A 17,344-nucleotide genomic window follows, 5' to 3' on the forward strand; every position below is an offset into this window, starting at 1 on the left:
AGTTCAAATAAGTTTTAAATAAAATTCTAACACTTACTGATACAAGCAAAGATATATGTTTGTTTGATTGAAGTTAAACACAAAACTACGCAATGAGCGATCTGTGCTCTTCACACCACAGTTATTGAAACCTTGTTTTTAGCGTCCTAAGTCCCCAGATATAACGTTGAGCTACTTGGGGGAGGTAGATCAAAGTGCAAATTATTTATTGGTCATACAAAGTAAAATTGTTTGTTTCTATATTCACACAAAGTTACAAAAGGGTTAATCTGCTAGCCTTCCCTAATTTTGAACTGATTAACCATTCAACAGCACCCACACCGACTCTTAGACTAATCGAAAAGTGGGATTTGACCATCACTCTTATAACGCATCTACAGCCCTTAAGTGTAAAGACTCGGCTCAAATTGTCCGGCACTAGGCTACTCCTGATCCCTAAAGTAAAACTGAAAACCGTGTCGTACTGCATGCAGCGGGTATAAAACAGTCTTGGATAATTTCACAATGCAAGTTTAATACAAATACAGACAATGAAATTCGTGAAACCCACTTGAAGTAAAAAATGTTTCTCAGAACTGCTTGTATGGGTATTAAAACTTTTACTGGTAAAGCAGAGAACAACGTTTTGGTCTTTTGAAGAAGACTTAATAAGGTAACTAGAATGCAGCTAGAAGTAATTTTAAAACCTTTATTTTTTTAGCAACATATGCACTTAATTTTACACGGAGAATTAACATTGCGTTATTTTCGAGAATGTAGTTAACGTGTAAAGTATGATAAGTAGTACTTGGAATCCAAACAAAAAGAAGATTACAGCTTGCTACACAGATTACAGCTTGCTACACAGATTACAGCTTGCTCCACAGATTACAGCTTGCTACACAGATTACAGCTTGCTCCACAGATTACAGCTTGCTACACAGATTACAGCTTGCTACACAGATTACAGCTTGCTACACAGATTACAGCTTGCTCCACATTTTTGTAACTTAAAAACCCAATATTACTTTTATGAGCTTATAAAGGTCCGATAACATTACTATTCAAACACGCCGTAAGTAGTGAGGTATTTTGTGATTTATTATGTTTAATTAGAAAATACTTGAGAGGTAACTACATTTTACAGGTCATCATCTCTTTAGGTCCAAAATATCTTTTTCATAACCTGTAACAGTTATGTAACTTTAAAAACTATATAATTATTTTATTGCATAAAAGTCATGTATGTTGTTTGACCTCTCTATAATTATAATTATATTATTTATATAAGGTTTATAAACATATAGAATTTTATCCACTTCCCTGCAAGATAATACAGTTAAGGTGATTTTTAATGAATTAATATTTTTCCTATACATAATATTTTCTATCTATTATGTTATGTTTTGCGTTATAACTTAAAAATAAATGTTTTAAGAAACACCTTTTGCTATACAATCATGTTAAAAGTACCCTTTGAAAATAATAACATATTTTAATCAGTTTTGGAATATCTTCAACAAGTGATTTGTTTTCCTTCAAAATTAGTTCAACTTATTGAAAGCAACCTAATTACAGGTATCGCAGCAGATATGATTGCAAAATGATTACAGAAAAACAATTACTACAAATAAAATACACCAGGCAAATTTATTTGTGTAAAAGTTTATTAAACTGTGTAGGCAACAAAACTTTTTGGCGATAACACATTGTATTTATATCTTGAGACATGAATAACTAACATAGAAGGAATGACTTAAACCTTGAATTATAGTGTCAATAATTCCGTGTAATATTCCATTCTTATAAACTTTTGTCATTGGGTAATAATTCTTGTTAGATACACCAATGAGGTCAGAAGGGATACGATATTCACTCTCATATGGCATAATTTCTCTGCTTATCAATAAAAGTGTTAATACCCATACCAGCCGTTTTGAGATACATTTTTATTTCAAGTAGTTCTCTCGTCATCAAAAATTACTGGATAAAGGTTTGCCTTTAGAAGTTTTCCAATATTCTTTGAGGGTGTGTGTGTGTATTTTTCGTATAGCAAAGCCACAAAAGGATATCTGCTCAGCCCGCCGAGGGGAATCGAACCCCTGATTTTAGTGTTGTAAGTCCGGAAACATACCGCTGTACTAGCGTGGTGCATTTTTTTACGAACGTGGTTACAGGTTGTTGAGTGGAATGTTACACAGAAGGCACTCCGCGATATAGAAATTACTTAAAATAAACCTATAGCCGAAAATCAAGTGTGCCATTCCAAAACATGCATCTATATTCAAAACTGGATAGTTTGTTGAACTCGCTCTCAAGTCATCTCAAGTATGCAGGCTGTGATATGAATGAAAGTTAGATTCAGCAGTATTATCGCCCTCTATTGACACTTTCCGATGGCCAAAGATTCGTTTTTCCCAAGATGTCATTGTCATATCTACAATGAATTATTGTTCTATTTTGGATAGCACTCATTTTACTGGTGTTCGAACAACTAATAAATTTTATTAGCAATCTGTTTATTTATTATTTCTGGTTAAGAACTCATATGATAATTGTTTAATTTATTCTAAATATCCTTTATGGAATAGTTTTATCTTCCAAAATAGTTCATAATTGTTATATCACTAAAATACAAGATTTTCAAGCAAATTTTGCATTTTGGTCAGGAATCTGTGAACATGTTGATTAGAGCAGATAACTTATATATCAAGATTGCCCTAGGTTTTGTTTCAGTGTGGTTGAAAATATGTCCGTTAGACAGATGTTATTAATGTCTCTCTTTGTTTTGGACATTCGCGCAAAGCTGTATAAAATATATATGGACTGAAACGATAAACTGGAGCAAGAGCATCTACTCAGTAATACCCACCGCCAACTCTTAAACCACTCTTGTGGTATTTTTAGGCCAAACTGAATTACTCAAATAATATTAGATAAGTACCCCATGAAACGGGAAGATCCGTAGGATACCGTGCAGTTAATTTAGTTAAAACTGAGTTATAGTAAAGAAAGAAACGCACTAACAAAGACAAACGATGTGTGTGTACTTGTTTATAGACAGTGCGTGATCTTTCAGCTGTCCTCCAGAGGCACAGCGGTACATCTGAGGACTTATACTTTTAGAACCCAAATTTCGATACCCGTGGTGGACAGAGCACAGAAGATCCTTTGTGTAGCTTTGCGCTTTATAACAAACAACCAATCAATCATCTTCCCACTGTAATAGTGAGTTGATTAAACTGGCTTTCTACCCTTGAAATGTGATCTCGCTAACCTAATCACTCTAGATCCGTGAAATAAATGTTTCAATTTAACATTTCTTACGTAACGGGAAACTTTTGATTTACTCATGGTGCCCCTCAGTGGCACGATGGTATGTCTTCGGACTCACAACGATAGGAACAAGGTTTCGATACCAGTGGTGGGCAGAGCACAGATAGCCCATTGTATAATTTTGTGTTTAACTACAACAAAGGACCGGCAGGGCCAGATGGTTAAGACACTCGACTCGTAATCTGAAGGTCACGGGTTCGAATCCTCGTCACGCCAAACATGCTTGCCCTTTTAGCCGTGGGGGTGTTATAATGTTTCGGTCAATCTCACTATTCGTTGGTAAAAGAGTAGCCCAAGAGTTGGCGGTGGGTAGTGATGACTAGCTGTCTTCCCTCTAGTCTTACATTGCTAGAGTAGGGACGGCTAGCACAGATAGCCCTCGAGTAACTTTGCGCGAAATTCAAAACAAACCAAACCAAAACTACAAACAAACAATGCCTATGGTGACTAGCTCTTAGCCACGTGATGGGTGTTTCTGTTAAAAAGGGGGGATTTGTAACCTCAGGCTATCATCCGAACTACCATTAATTATTGAACACTGATCGTCGACATTCATGCATAATGTAATAGTACAGTCCTTTCACTCATTAGTAGAACACGTGTTATATCTAACAAATTTCAAAGGAATAAAAGTAACTAAAACGATTTAAAATTCAAAACTTGAAAATTTCTACATTAAACAAGAAGGTACAAAAGGCATGGTATACCCACAGTCCACGCGTTCATCGAATAGTATAAGTTTACTATCACTCTGACCCAAAGAACAAAGAAATGTTCCCCCCGCTGGGACAGCGGTCAGTCTACGGATATACAACTCTAAAATCAGGAGTTCTATTCCCCTCGGTGAACACAACAGATGGCCCGATATGGCTTTGCTATAAGAAAACACACACAAACAAAGAAAGATTTTCTTTGCAACAAGAGTACGTGAGCGTGGGTGCCCGTAGGAAAGGATAAAAGCTCCTCACATTTCACAGAAACACTCGCACGTATTATAATGTGAACTTACCATCGCAGTTAAACTAAATATTTTTATGTGCTAATTATTTCAACTGTAAGTTTACATTTGTGTTTAAGCACACATAACACATATTATTTTAGTCTGTTGGCTTACACTGTACAAGTTGATTCATCCCTTACATATGTTTTACTCGCATTGAAAATATTTCTATGGGCGTCCATGGATACAAATCATGGAGCCTTAAGATCTACAGTATGGCACGCTAACTAATAGGCCACGCTCAGCCCAGATGATTTAAAGAACAATGAGTTTCTGAGGTAGAAAAATGAATATTTAGCAGAGCTACCCTGAAGTATATTGTTTATTTGTCGGCGTCACTCCAAAAACACATTGTAATCACTTAGAGATATAACTGTTTTACAATAGCTTAAGACACTTCGTCACAAAAAACAACCTCTCTAAACGTTGCGCCAAATTTTGAAATTTTATGTTCCAGAAAACGCTGATTGGTAGAAATAAACTACTTGACTCAACTATTCACAATATTAGTTTTCAGATTTAAAGTCTATAAAGTGCAAAAGAGATACAGTACTATAAAACAGTAATGATTTTTGAGGTTTCAGCGTTTCCATCTATTCCAGAATCAATATTATACAATTTGCTTTTTTTTAATCTAATTAAATTTTGACCTCTTAGGTCACTTGTCCCTTTAATTAGTGTTTTTTTTCACTTCCAGTTAATATGATTTGTTTTATCCGGGCCTGCATTGACTATACATATAAACTGACACAAGCCTATGGAACGTGTTAAATGTTCCATTTCTTGCTTGTAACACTGTTGTTATTAGAGAATGCTGGGTACAAACGAAATCATATGAGGCTGTTCGAAAACAAATTAAACTAACTATTGAGCCCGGCATGGCCAAGCGCGTTAAGGCGTTCGACTCGTAATCCAAGGGTCGCGGTTCGAATCCCCGTCGCACCAAACATGCTCGCCCTTTTTAGCCATGGGTGCGTTATAATGTGATGGACAATCTCACTATTCGTTACTAAAAGAGTAGCCCAAGAATTGGCGGTGGGTGGTGATGACTAGCTGCCTTCCCTCTAGTCTTACACTGATAAATTAGGGACGGGTAGCGCAAATAGCCCGTGAGTAGCTTTGCGCGAAATTGAAAACAAACAAACTTCAAACACTGGACTTGTTTAGTGCATTAAAGTAACTTCAACTTTGGACTTTCCATTTGCAGTCTGGAAAATTAAACATTAGGTCATGTCCTCGTTTATGTCCCCACTAGTACAGCGGTAAGTCTACGGATTTACAACGGTGGGCTCAACAGATAGTCGATGTGGCTTTGCAATTAGAAAACACTCACTCTCCGCCTTTACTTGAAGAATATTCTTCTGAAAGTTACTGGTTTGTGTAAAAATACGTTAATAAAACAAAAATTCGAGTCATTGAAATAAACGTTATGAATTTTCTGGATGTTTTTAACCAACAGTGTCCAACTTAAAATATTCCGTTCACTATGATCGAAAAAAAATACCAGGTGTAGCCTAGTGGTCAGTGTTCCGGGCATATGAATTCGAGGAATGATTCGTGTACCATTGTTGCAAAAATTTCCTTTGTAATTTGAGGCCGTGGGTTTACTATAAGAATAACGGTTAAACCCAATATTCAATCTGACAGGTGTAGTCAAAACGTTGGTAATGAGTACAATTGATTAGCTGTTTTCCATCTGGAGTACCAACTCAAACGTAGTGACGACTTACCCAGATAAGTCTTTAATACAGTTTCACTAGCAGTTCTAAAGCAGCTAATATAAAAATAGTTCCAACACCTTCCAACTCTATAACGTGCATCCGACAAAATATTTTAATATTCCAGTTAAACTTATCAAAACCAAGTGTCTGAAGGCAAATACATTAATTATTTATATATATCCTTTGTGTATTTTGCTGGTTCCTGATAAAAAAACGAATGATGTTAGAATATTAATACACATTATTAATTTTCGTATTATATTTCCCACAATTCTTTAGGTCAAGATAAACTTTCTGAGATATTCATGAGCATAATATTCTATTTAATTCTCTGTGAATCTTTGTTTTAAGCCATCAATACAGTCTTTGGAACTTCAACGAGTTAGAGATTTATTGAGGTAATTTCACTAATTCATGACTAGTTAAGGCGCTCGACTCGTATTCTGAGGGTCGCGGGTTCGAATCCCAGTCACATCAAACATGCTTGCCGTTTCAGCAGTGGGAGCGTTATAATGTTTAGGTCAATTCCACTATTCTTTGAGTAGCTCAAAGAGTAGCTCAAGAGTTAGCGGTGGGGTTGTGATGAATAGTTGCTTTCCTTCTAGCCTTACACTGGTAACTTAGGGACGGCTAACGCAGATAGCCCTCGCGTAGCTTTGCGCGAAATTTAAAAAAACAAACAAAGAAACATTACTCGTTTTACTACATATATTTTTATATAGCCCGAACTTAATGTCTTTGAAAATTGTCTATTGAGATATCAAGCTCTGTACTTATGACCTACATCATTTGAAGTCCAGAAAAATCCTTAGAATTAAAGAGTATCTACACTGGTACTAAAATTACGTAGTATCATAAAGCAGTAGCATGGTACTTTAAAATAGTCAATAAACACAAAATGATTGCTTTGTGCATATTTTTGTACCTCTTTATGTACAAACTAACAAAGTCTCAGCTGCTAATAAGTCGAAGGCGACAATTATAAAGATTGAAAACTTTGTTGTGTTTTTTTGCATTATTATCGAAACGTGATTGAGCACGAGAACAACATAAGCTTGCATATTACCTTTGTTAAAGATAGGTTTCTCAACTGCATAAACTTGTGGTTCCTTATGAAATTTGAAAAATAGTAGAAATATTTCAACCACATGTTGCCAAAGGAATATAAGAATATATATAAACACCAGAACGTTTAAGTTCACTTCAATGTTGTTAATTAACAGTGAAAATTGACTTCAAAATTAATAAATTTCAAAAACAGACATCTTCCAAGTTGACCAAAATACTAACTGTTTGTTATATCAAAATGTTAGAATATTTTTGCTCGCCTAGATGTAATATTAAGAACAACAATATATCACTTTAAAAATTGTTAAAGTAAAGCTACACTATGGGCTATCTGTGCTCTGCCCACTGCATTTATCGAAATGCAGATTCTAGACTTGTAAATCCGCAGACATACCACTGTGCTACTGATGGGCGATGTTAAAGGCTTCTTTTGTTGTTGTTTTGAATTAAGCACAAAGCTACACAATAGGCTGTATGTGCTCTGCCCAACACGGGTATCGAAAACCTGTCTTTAGCGTTGTAAGTCTTCAGACATACCGCTGAGCCACTGGGGGGCTTAAAGGCTTCTAATAGTGTATTTCATTACGTCTCAAACAATATCTATGATAAAAAACAACAATTATATATTTTTAATTCGGGTTATATCATTTAATTCTAGTTTATCTGCATGTGTCTCTTTTTTTTTTTTTTTTGTAAATCTAACTTCCGGACCTCTTTATTAACTCTGACGTTTGTAAAAGTTTGCTGAATCGAATTAAATGACGCTATTGAATTTTATGTCTACGATAGCTTGTAAAAATAAGAATTATAAAATTGATTAAGAGTTTAACAATTACGAGGTCCAAAGAAATGTCAGAACTGTAAGATAAAAGCCAGAAATGTGGATTCCCAGTTTTGATTTAAGCTGCAACTTTTTGGGTGTCTTAGAGTGTTCATCTCATAGATTTTTTTTATCAAATATTCGAATATATACAAAATGTTTGTCTTTTCTCAGTGTTTTAACTTTTTTATTTACATGTTTTATCTTATAACCTTTATTTTTTTAGACCACAAGTTCTCTCTTTTCCGAACTTACTGGCTAGTTTGGGCTATACTGTTTGGTGCCAGCGTTAACCTTGATTGTCCTCGGGGATATACGGCTCGTTTTATGTCCAATATCTGGGCCATGTTTGCTGTGGTCTTTCTCGCCATCTATACTGCTAACCTAGCGGCATTCATGATCACGAGAGAAGAATATTATGACCTGATTGGCATCGAAGACAAGAGGGTGAGTGTGTTAACATTAGTGATACTATAATGAATTTTCGTTCAACGTCATAAAGATGACATATGAAACAATGTCTTCCATTAAAATTTTGAAAATGTGAAGAAGTAGCGAAAAAAGAATATAAAACACAAGATAATGGAGGCACAACACATATATTGCGTACGCTAATAAAGTTCAAATAACGTTTATAATTCTTCCTTGGGTATTATGAGGCACAACATAAATAAATAGTCCCCTTCAGACTAATTTCCTTGGAAATCACAGAAACTGATTCATTCAATAAGCAGAAAAAAAAAATTGTTTTCAGACATAACTCATGAGATTATATATTTTTGTTTCCTCTTTATCAAACCAAATACGTTTATCAAGCCTTACTTATATTAAATTATGTTACAGTAGTGAAGGTATCTGATACTTCTTCCTACGGTTTCTCTCAGAGAAAGCTCATTTGAACCTGAAATACTTACAAGTGTATAAAGTCACTAAAAGGAACATGGCTTTCTTGGTTGGATTACTAGAAGTTTGTGGAATTTCAGAATTAGATTAGGCTTAGTGAAAAATTAAATTAAGGCTAACTATTAGTATTTTACCAGAAAGAAGACAGACAAATAATATTATCTTACTATATTGAAAACAATGGAGAAAAAAAATGTTTTTACTTTATTCAGTTTCTTCTCGATATCATAATGGTTCTTTTCAAACTGTTCTCCTTTCCTTTATATGGTGTAACAAGTTTAATGTTACTTAATTACCTTGACTGATTTACTTTTAACGTAGTCACCCGGTATACATCTGCATTAATCAAGTTCTATGTTATAATTCTCTCTTACTTTTTCGTTCGAAGAAACTAAACTACAACATTTTTTTATCGAGTATACATATTGTAGTTATTAACAAAAAACGTGTCGGCTGAAAATCACCTTGTAAATTTTTTATTGCTCGGTCACGACGAAACACTTAAGAATCTTAAAAGTTTATCTTGTTTGGGTGAATATAAATATTAGATCAATTCCAACTTCGCTGGCGTTAGTAAATTTATATCTCTGTTTTCAAAGTCCCTGGTAACTTTATCTTTTAAATTTTAATTTATGTTGGCATTCTGGGAAGGAGAATTCTGGCTAAAATACGTGTTTGTATAGTATATATACATAAGAATGAACACATGCGTTGGTTAAGTTTGTTTAGCACGTGGTATTGACAGATCCCTGGAACAAAATCGGGTTTTTTATTAAAATATACGTTGTTGTTTTTTTCAGAAAGTGAGGTGGGAGCTTTATGCGGTACATAAATAAGACTAGATATCAGTGAAACTGTGTGTGTTTTGATATGGAAATGAGATGAAAGGTGTATTTATATAAAACTAATAACTACACTATGTTTCACGATCTTGTTTTAACAAAGTGAGACTGTATTGTAAAGTATGCGTACAACATATACTTTATCTAGAAACTCAATCTACACTGCATTTTGCAGAAGAAAAATGTGTCGTACTAGAATGTTTTAAAACATGTTAAGTGAATTTTTCTTCGTTTTATGAATTTTAACTTTTGAACAAAGTAAGCTATCTACATAAGTGTATACATTTTGTTTTTCTTTGTTGTTTGAAAGATACTATAAATTGAAAGGTATGCATTTGTAAGTAGGTTCCTCTGCTGAGCTGATACAGTGGAAAGTCTACGAACTTACAAATCTCAGATCAGGGGTGCGATTCCCCTCGGTGGACACAGCAGATGGCCCGATGTGGCTTTGCTATAAGAAAACACACACATTGATAGATAGGAAATCGATGCTAATACAAGAAAACTTATCTGTATCGAAATATGTTTTTTTGTGTGTGGAATAGAATACTTTTGTTTTAATGTAGTCTTGCGTTGCAAGTTCTATATTTTTATTGGGGCATATTTTCATTTTTGAACGCGTTATGTTTCTGTGCAACATAGATCCTCTATTCATAACAGCTATAGCATCAAATTTATCTGCTACAAACTATTGGAAGCAAATTTTTTATACAGAGTTATTAATCCGAGTATTTGCTCTAAGAAAAGGAAGTTTACGCCAGTGATTAGTGATAAACTATATATATATAAACGTTTTAAGTTTTCTAGTTGAAATATGTTGCTTCAAATTTAATCAGTCATCACAAATTTTGTTTATAAATCTACTGTAAAATCTGTTATTTACTACTTTTAGTTGTAATCTCACATCTTTCATTAAAAAACATTAAATTTCTCTCATGCAGGCTACTTATGAAACATTTATTCAGTCGTACCTAAACAAGGACGTGCATTTACTTTTATTGTACAAAGGGTTTAATACGTTGTATTAAAACGATTTTGTAACGTCACCAATTCGTTATAGCCCATGTTGCCACATCCAATGATGCTCTTTCTAACGACAAATATTCTCGAACGATGACTCCTGCAGTGTAACTTCCATGTAAAAATTTCACTATGAAAGTATTATATCCAAAACACACCATTCCTCCCTGTGTGCTTTTCGTAAACCATTTAAGTATACAACGACGACGATTTCTCAGCGCCCATTTAACAGTCCGATCGCACAGCAATCCATAAACAGTTTAACCGATACGCTTTTCATGAAATAGTATATATGATTACACGTTTCGGTCTCCAGCTGTTTTCCATACGTAGTTATTGAACGGAAAAAATAGCTGGAAGCCTTGTCTTTACGTCTTTGTATAATACAAAGGATCCAGAACATTGGTATTATAGTAACTAAAGTTCATTTTGAGGTTTGTACGCATTCTCTTGATCCCTAAATTGCCAGAGATCAGCATCCAGAATGATCATAAATCATTTTGAAAAAGGTTTTCGAAATGCAATGCACCACTTCTGAATTTTTTTTAATCCATTGACTGCTAGACAGTAATACGAGACTTGCTACAGTTACAAAAGTATATGTACTCTTACCCGAGCGGTACCACGTCCTGCTATTCTTCCCAGCTAGATATCGATCGTACAGTTTTATACACGTGGCCTTACCTTCCTGGATATGTCGTGGAAGCAGTTTATGTTGATTTTTCAAATGGGGATCCTTCTTCATTATGTTTCGTATTGTTGCATGGGAGACGTAGATGGCTTTTGCCGTTGCTTTTTACGTTTATGAATTCTGACCTGCTACAAGACGTTTCGTATTGCTTATGCTAAGAAGGATTTGTGGGAGGTCTCTTTCTTGACGAGCCTTGCTTTAAGTTAATCTATATTATTTTGTTTTCCATTGCCACAAAGCACAAGGGATATCCTCATCTTGGAAATTCCAAATCCTTAAACTGAACACAACTTTATGAACTGAGTACGTATGAATATTTTGAGTCCAAAAAGACTGTTGTATACCTTTCCCAAAATCGATCACCACATATGAAACAAAAGTTTATTTGTTTGTTTTTGAATTTCGTGCAAAGATACTCAAGGGCTATCTGCGCTAGCCGTCCCTAATTTAGCAGTGTAAGACTAGAGAGAAGGCAGCTACCACCCACCGCCAACTCTTGGGCTACTCTTTACCAACGAATAGTGGGATTGACAGTCACATTATAACGCCCCCACGGCTAAAAAGGCGAGCATGTTTGGTGCGACGGGTATGCGAACCCGAGACCCTCAGATTACGAGTCGCAAGCCTTAACCCACCTGGCCATGCCGGGCCAAGAAACAAAAGTAGTGTTGTGTTAATAACCGATGGTGGTTCCTACTTTCACAAACACACAGTAATTAGTAAAAGTCCCAACAAAATACAGTGTGACTGGCGCGAAAAGATTTTCAGTGTTACATATTACTGACAATCGTTCCTGAAATCCATGAGTAAAAGCAAAGAAGTATTCAAAACAAAAAGATAGAATCTTCTTAATAGATCGTTTCATGATAAATATTTGTGGATGATAAATGTGTGTATAAATTAATAGAGAGGTGTGACGAGCGAGATTGTTTCGAGGTAATAAGGATTTACCAAGGGAAGCGTGTTGAAATAAAGAGATAGATAATTCGAGAATAATTGTCGGGTAATAACGTAACAAGAATATTGTGATAAATGGTTGAATACTGTAATCGTTTGTTTCAAATGGAATATTGTAATGAAAACAAAGACGATACTGAAATAACAACGAAAGTATTATTAATGTAGATGAAACTGCTGTTAGAAGTAACAGAAAAAATGGCTAAGGAAGTAGAGTGAGATTGAGGCAAAATCAAAAGCACGTGAATCACAAAAGATAAAAGAATCACTGGTAGATAAATTAGGTGTGTATTTGGACAAACATTGTTAGGTTTAACGCTGATCGTCAGAGAGAACTAAAATGGATGTCAAATATTACATAGCTAAAGAAGCTGAATTGGTTAGTTTGTTTGCTGGATTTCGCGTATAGGGCCATCTCCGCTAACCGTTCCTAAATTTGAAGTGCTAGACTAGAGGGAAGGCAGGTAGTCAAAATATCCACAGCCAACTCTTGGACTACTTTATCAACGAATAGCAGAATTGATTGTCACATTATAACACACCCAAGGCTGAAAGGTGAGCATGTTCGGCAGTGGAATCGAGCCCCAGATGTCAGGTTGAAAGTCTATTGCCCTAATTACCAGGCCATGCGAAACATGACTATAAATCAAAAGTATATGGAGATAAAAACATGCAAAAATGGATTAGAGAATTATTTTGAAATAAGGAATGTTCGGATACTGAATAGAAAACATCGTTCAGGAGAAAAACATTTTGCATAGGGAAAAACATTTCGAATAAAAATGTGGTACTGAAAAACGAATGTGTCGAAATTAAAAGAAAAAGATGGGTAAAAGAATTCATTTAGGATAAATAACGGGATGCTAAGAAGGAAGTATATTATGATATATTCATATTAAGTAAAAACTAGACAAAATTTCGGTCTAACACATGACATATTCCGATGCTGACAAGATCTATAGAGAAATATTAAACAGATATAGAAATAGTCGAAAATACAATTTGAAGTTAAACTGGGACAGAAAGGATTGAAATCGATAGGACACTTTTATCGAGATTAAGGCACAGAGAAGAAGGTTAAAAGGGTGTTGCAACAAAGGTACGGGAATGTAAGAGGAATTCGTTTCTAAAAGAAGTAACAACGAACAGGAAGAATCTACCTAGATAAAGACTGTTGAAATACAGGGACTGACGCTTGAAGTGGGTTTGATAGAAACTAAGGAAAACTTGCATTTGGAAAAAAAACAGTAAAAACTAAGAAATAGAACCGAAGGTAAAGCAAATAAATGTTTGAAAGAATAGGCAATACAAGGTAAATAACTTTGGATTGAAAATGTAGTTATAGAATATACGAACAGGAAAATTAACAGGATTAGAATCCAGTAAAACAAATGAAACTTTTATCATATTGGGAAGGCAATGGAGAACTGGGTAGGTTTATTAAACCCGTGAATGAAAGAACAAACAAATATCAGAATGTTTTTAAAGTAGGATAGAATAGAAAGAGGAAAGAAATAAATAGAATAGAAAGGTAGATGTCATTTATACAGGCATACACGTCTTTTTTTCAAATCTATTGTAGCGAACAAACTTGGATAACTATACTAAGAAAAACTACTGCAGATGCAATGCTTCAACAAAATATAGGCATCTTACACAACTATATTTACTTTTCTATTATTAATATATAGAAATAGCGTTTCAGATAGACTGATTACCAATGTTAACCGAAAAACTTTGAACAGAAAAACCTCAAAACAAAGTTTGTCAGAATAGTAGTTTGTTAGTGCTTTTCATTGCAAAAATACATAAAATCTCTGTTCATCAAGGAAAATCGATCCTTGAATTTTAACAATGGAAACCCCTGAGCTTACCGCTGGTCCACCGAAAGATGAGAATTACCAAATAAACTATATATATAGGAAAATTAAAACATTTTACTGTAGGGGAAAGAAATGAATTAAAGGTATATAGAAATTAAAATTGTTGTTGTTTTGGATTAAGCACAATTGGCTATTTGTACTCTGTCCATCACGGATATCGAAACCACATTTTTAGACTTGGTAGTCCGGAGAAATACCGCTGAGCCACTAGGGACAGATTAAAATTCATACTTTGCCGGTATGATTTGTTATCTTTTCAAGTGCAAGGAAATACTGTGGGTAATTTACGTTGTGTCCATGAACCATACATTTTAACATCATAAGCACGAATCATATCTCGAACTGTAACGTTATAAACCCTTAATCGTACTACTGGGTTTTTAGAAAGGAAATAAAGTGTTGCTTATTTAAAAATTTCTAGCATGGAAAACAATCGCAAGTTGGGATAGAAGAATTGCTGAGGTACGATGAAATGAGGGCAAAAACAGGGATTCCTTCTCTTACTCTGGTAGCCAAGATATTTATTTGGACATAGATAGTCTTGGTTTGATTACTATGAGTATTTCAATCAGAGATAAATGTATCCCTACAAAAGACTGGCATGCATACAGAAAGTGTGCAGAGAGGAAAGGTTGACTCAGTATTTAAAATAATGTTTTAGAATATTGTCACAAAAATGCTTTTGGGAGAAAAGATTTGAGAAGACAATCTAATATCTATTTTTCACATAAACAAATAAGAATAATCACATATCTTTTGTGTTCTACTTTGAAAAAATTCAAAACAGATGCAACTGTGACAAGTAGTTCATTCATTTATTGGTTGTTAAGAGCATGGCTTCGCATTGTGCTATCTGTACCTTGCCTTCAGAGTTACCGCTGAGCCGCTGGGATGTGACAGTAGCTAAACAGTAGAATGCGGACTGAGTGTTATTTCTTATATCACTGAAAGTGAAGTTTGATAACAGAATTCTTACCTTTTTTACAGTCAGGTACCTGACAAAAATCTCAATATTGTTATTCTATTTTACGGTCTTAATATAAAACCCCTCAGTGTGGATTCCTGTACGTGGTGAGGGGACCTCCCAGGGAAGATTCTGTTTTGTCTGGTTACCTTCTCTGGGATCTAAACATCCACCCACGTGTTTGCCGTGCCTGGCGACCCGTGAATGGGAGGAGAGAATCCTGGTGCTTGAGGGGTCCAACCCTAACACACCATGTTGGCCTTGAATTCCTGTAGACGGGCGGCCTTTGGGTGGCCCCCCTTGGGTCAATCGGTTGGTCCACTTGGGCTAGAGTCAACCAAGTACGAGTGTTGGAAGTTCTCAACGGATGTTGTGGACATTGTGCCTGATGCTGGTGTTTGGGTATAGTGCTCACGAAACCCTGGCATTGCTGCATTGTCCTTGCATGACACTGTAGTGCGTCCCCTAGTAGGGCTCCATGGTGGATGGGGTTAGTGGGTACCGAAATTTTTCTTTTTCCCTATGGATCCTCCAAAAATTTTAAATAAAATAGTGAAAAAACAGTCAATAGGTAAACGACCACATCTAGAAGACTCTGAGCAGCAATCTTCAACATCTGTAACACCTGTACCTCATTTTCTTATATTACATTCTCTTTCAGAAAAAACCTTTAGGGCAAATGTCCCCCTTTTTTATTCAGAAGGGACTAAAGTGTCTTGCTGGCTCTCCAAAGTCAGTAAAGAAGCTTCGATCTGGAGACATATTAGTTGAAACATCCACAACCCAACACAGTAAACTCCTCTTGAATTCAACGGCATTTGGGGATGTACCTATTGAGGTTACCCCTCATGCTACCTTGAATTCATCACGAGGAGTTATTGTTGAGAGAAATTTGATGAACGTCCCCGAGTCAGAAAATCTTGCTGGTCTCTCCACTTAAGGAGTTTCTGCAGTGAGGCGCATCTCCACTCGCAAAGATGGAGTTACACTGCCAACAAATACCCTCGTTTTGACATTTGCATCATCACGTGCACCTGCCACCATCAAGGCAGGTTATCTAATTTGCAGGGTACGGCCATACATTCCAAACCCTCTCCGATGTTTCCAATGTCAGAGGTTTGGCCACTCGAAGACATCATGTCGTGGTTCCTTGACATGTGCTCGTTGTGGTGGCAAGGGCCACGACTCCTATGAATGTGACATGGATCCACATTGCGTCAACAGCAATGGTTCTTATCCCTCCTACTTTCGTTCTTGCCCAAAATGGTTGGAGGAGAAAGAGATGCAGCGTTTGAAAACGACTCATAACATAGTTATCCTCGAAAATTGTTTTCACCACTCCATCTCGGACATATGCTGCTGCACTTCGTTCCACAACTACAGTGGGAGTGCAGACAGATCTCTTTGAGCCTCCAAAAGAATCGTTTTCAAAACAAATGAAAAGCCTTTTGACCTCCATGGTTAAAAAGGTAGATGAATCGACTTCTATACCCATCTCTGTTCCTCTCATACATTTCAACAAACCTCAAGATCCACATCCTTCAGTTTCAAATACAGGCATTTCTTCTGATACATCTTTTTCTCCCACCCCAAGAGCCAAAACAATCATTCGTTTGCGTTCTCAGTCACTAGAATCCCCTTTCAATAACAAAGACCTGCCCAATCGATCCAGGACAGGATCCAAGGAGATTGAAAGACCTCCTCCGACTAAGGACAGTAAGGAAAAAAGACGTGGTCGTAAACAGAAGGGTTCTTCAGCCTCTTCGCCTACCCGTCATTAAACATGACCACCTTGATACAATGGAACTGTTGAGATTTACGTTCTAATCTGGATGATATCAAAACACTTATTGCTTCCTACCATCTTGTATGTCTTTCCTTACAAGAAACATTTCTAAAACCTGCTGATACAGTCACCATTCGGCAGTTTTCTCTGTTCAGAAATGACAGGGTGTGTGATGGACGAGTGCATGGAGGGGTGGCACTGTTGGTTGATCAGCATGTGCCCACCCTGTCTTTGTCATTCAACACACCCTTGGAGGCCGTAGCCATCCGTGTTTCCTTGGGTCATACCATTACTGTTTGTTCTCTCTACCTGTCCACTGGAGAGACATATGATCAATCAGACCTTGATGCTCTCGTTGAATAGTTGCCGTCTCC

General features: G+C 35.9%; 1 protein-coding gene across 1 annotated transcript in view; it reads left to right on the top strand.

Annotated features, from left to right (window-relative positions):
* The window catches only part of LOC143238675 (glutamate receptor ionotropic, NMDA 2B-like), a 200,358-nt gene that overhangs the window by 160,551 nt on the left and 22,463 nt on the right, over positions 1-17,344 (top strand). Inside the window, exon 11 of the mRNA XM_076479103.1 lies at positions 8,151-8,371. Coding sequence (XP_076335218.1) covers positions 8,151-8,371 — 221 coding nt within the window. The remainder of the gene's footprint in view (positions 1-8,150; positions 8,372-17,344) is intronic.

The sequence above is a fragment of the Tachypleus tridentatus genome, chromosome 13 (genome assembly GCF_004210375.1).
Source record: "Tachypleus tridentatus isolate NWPU-2018 chromosome 13, ASM421037v1, whole genome shotgun sequence".
NCBI classification, from domain to species: domain Eukaryota; kingdom Metazoa; phylum Arthropoda; class Merostomata; order Xiphosura; family Limulidae; genus Tachypleus; species Tachypleus tridentatus.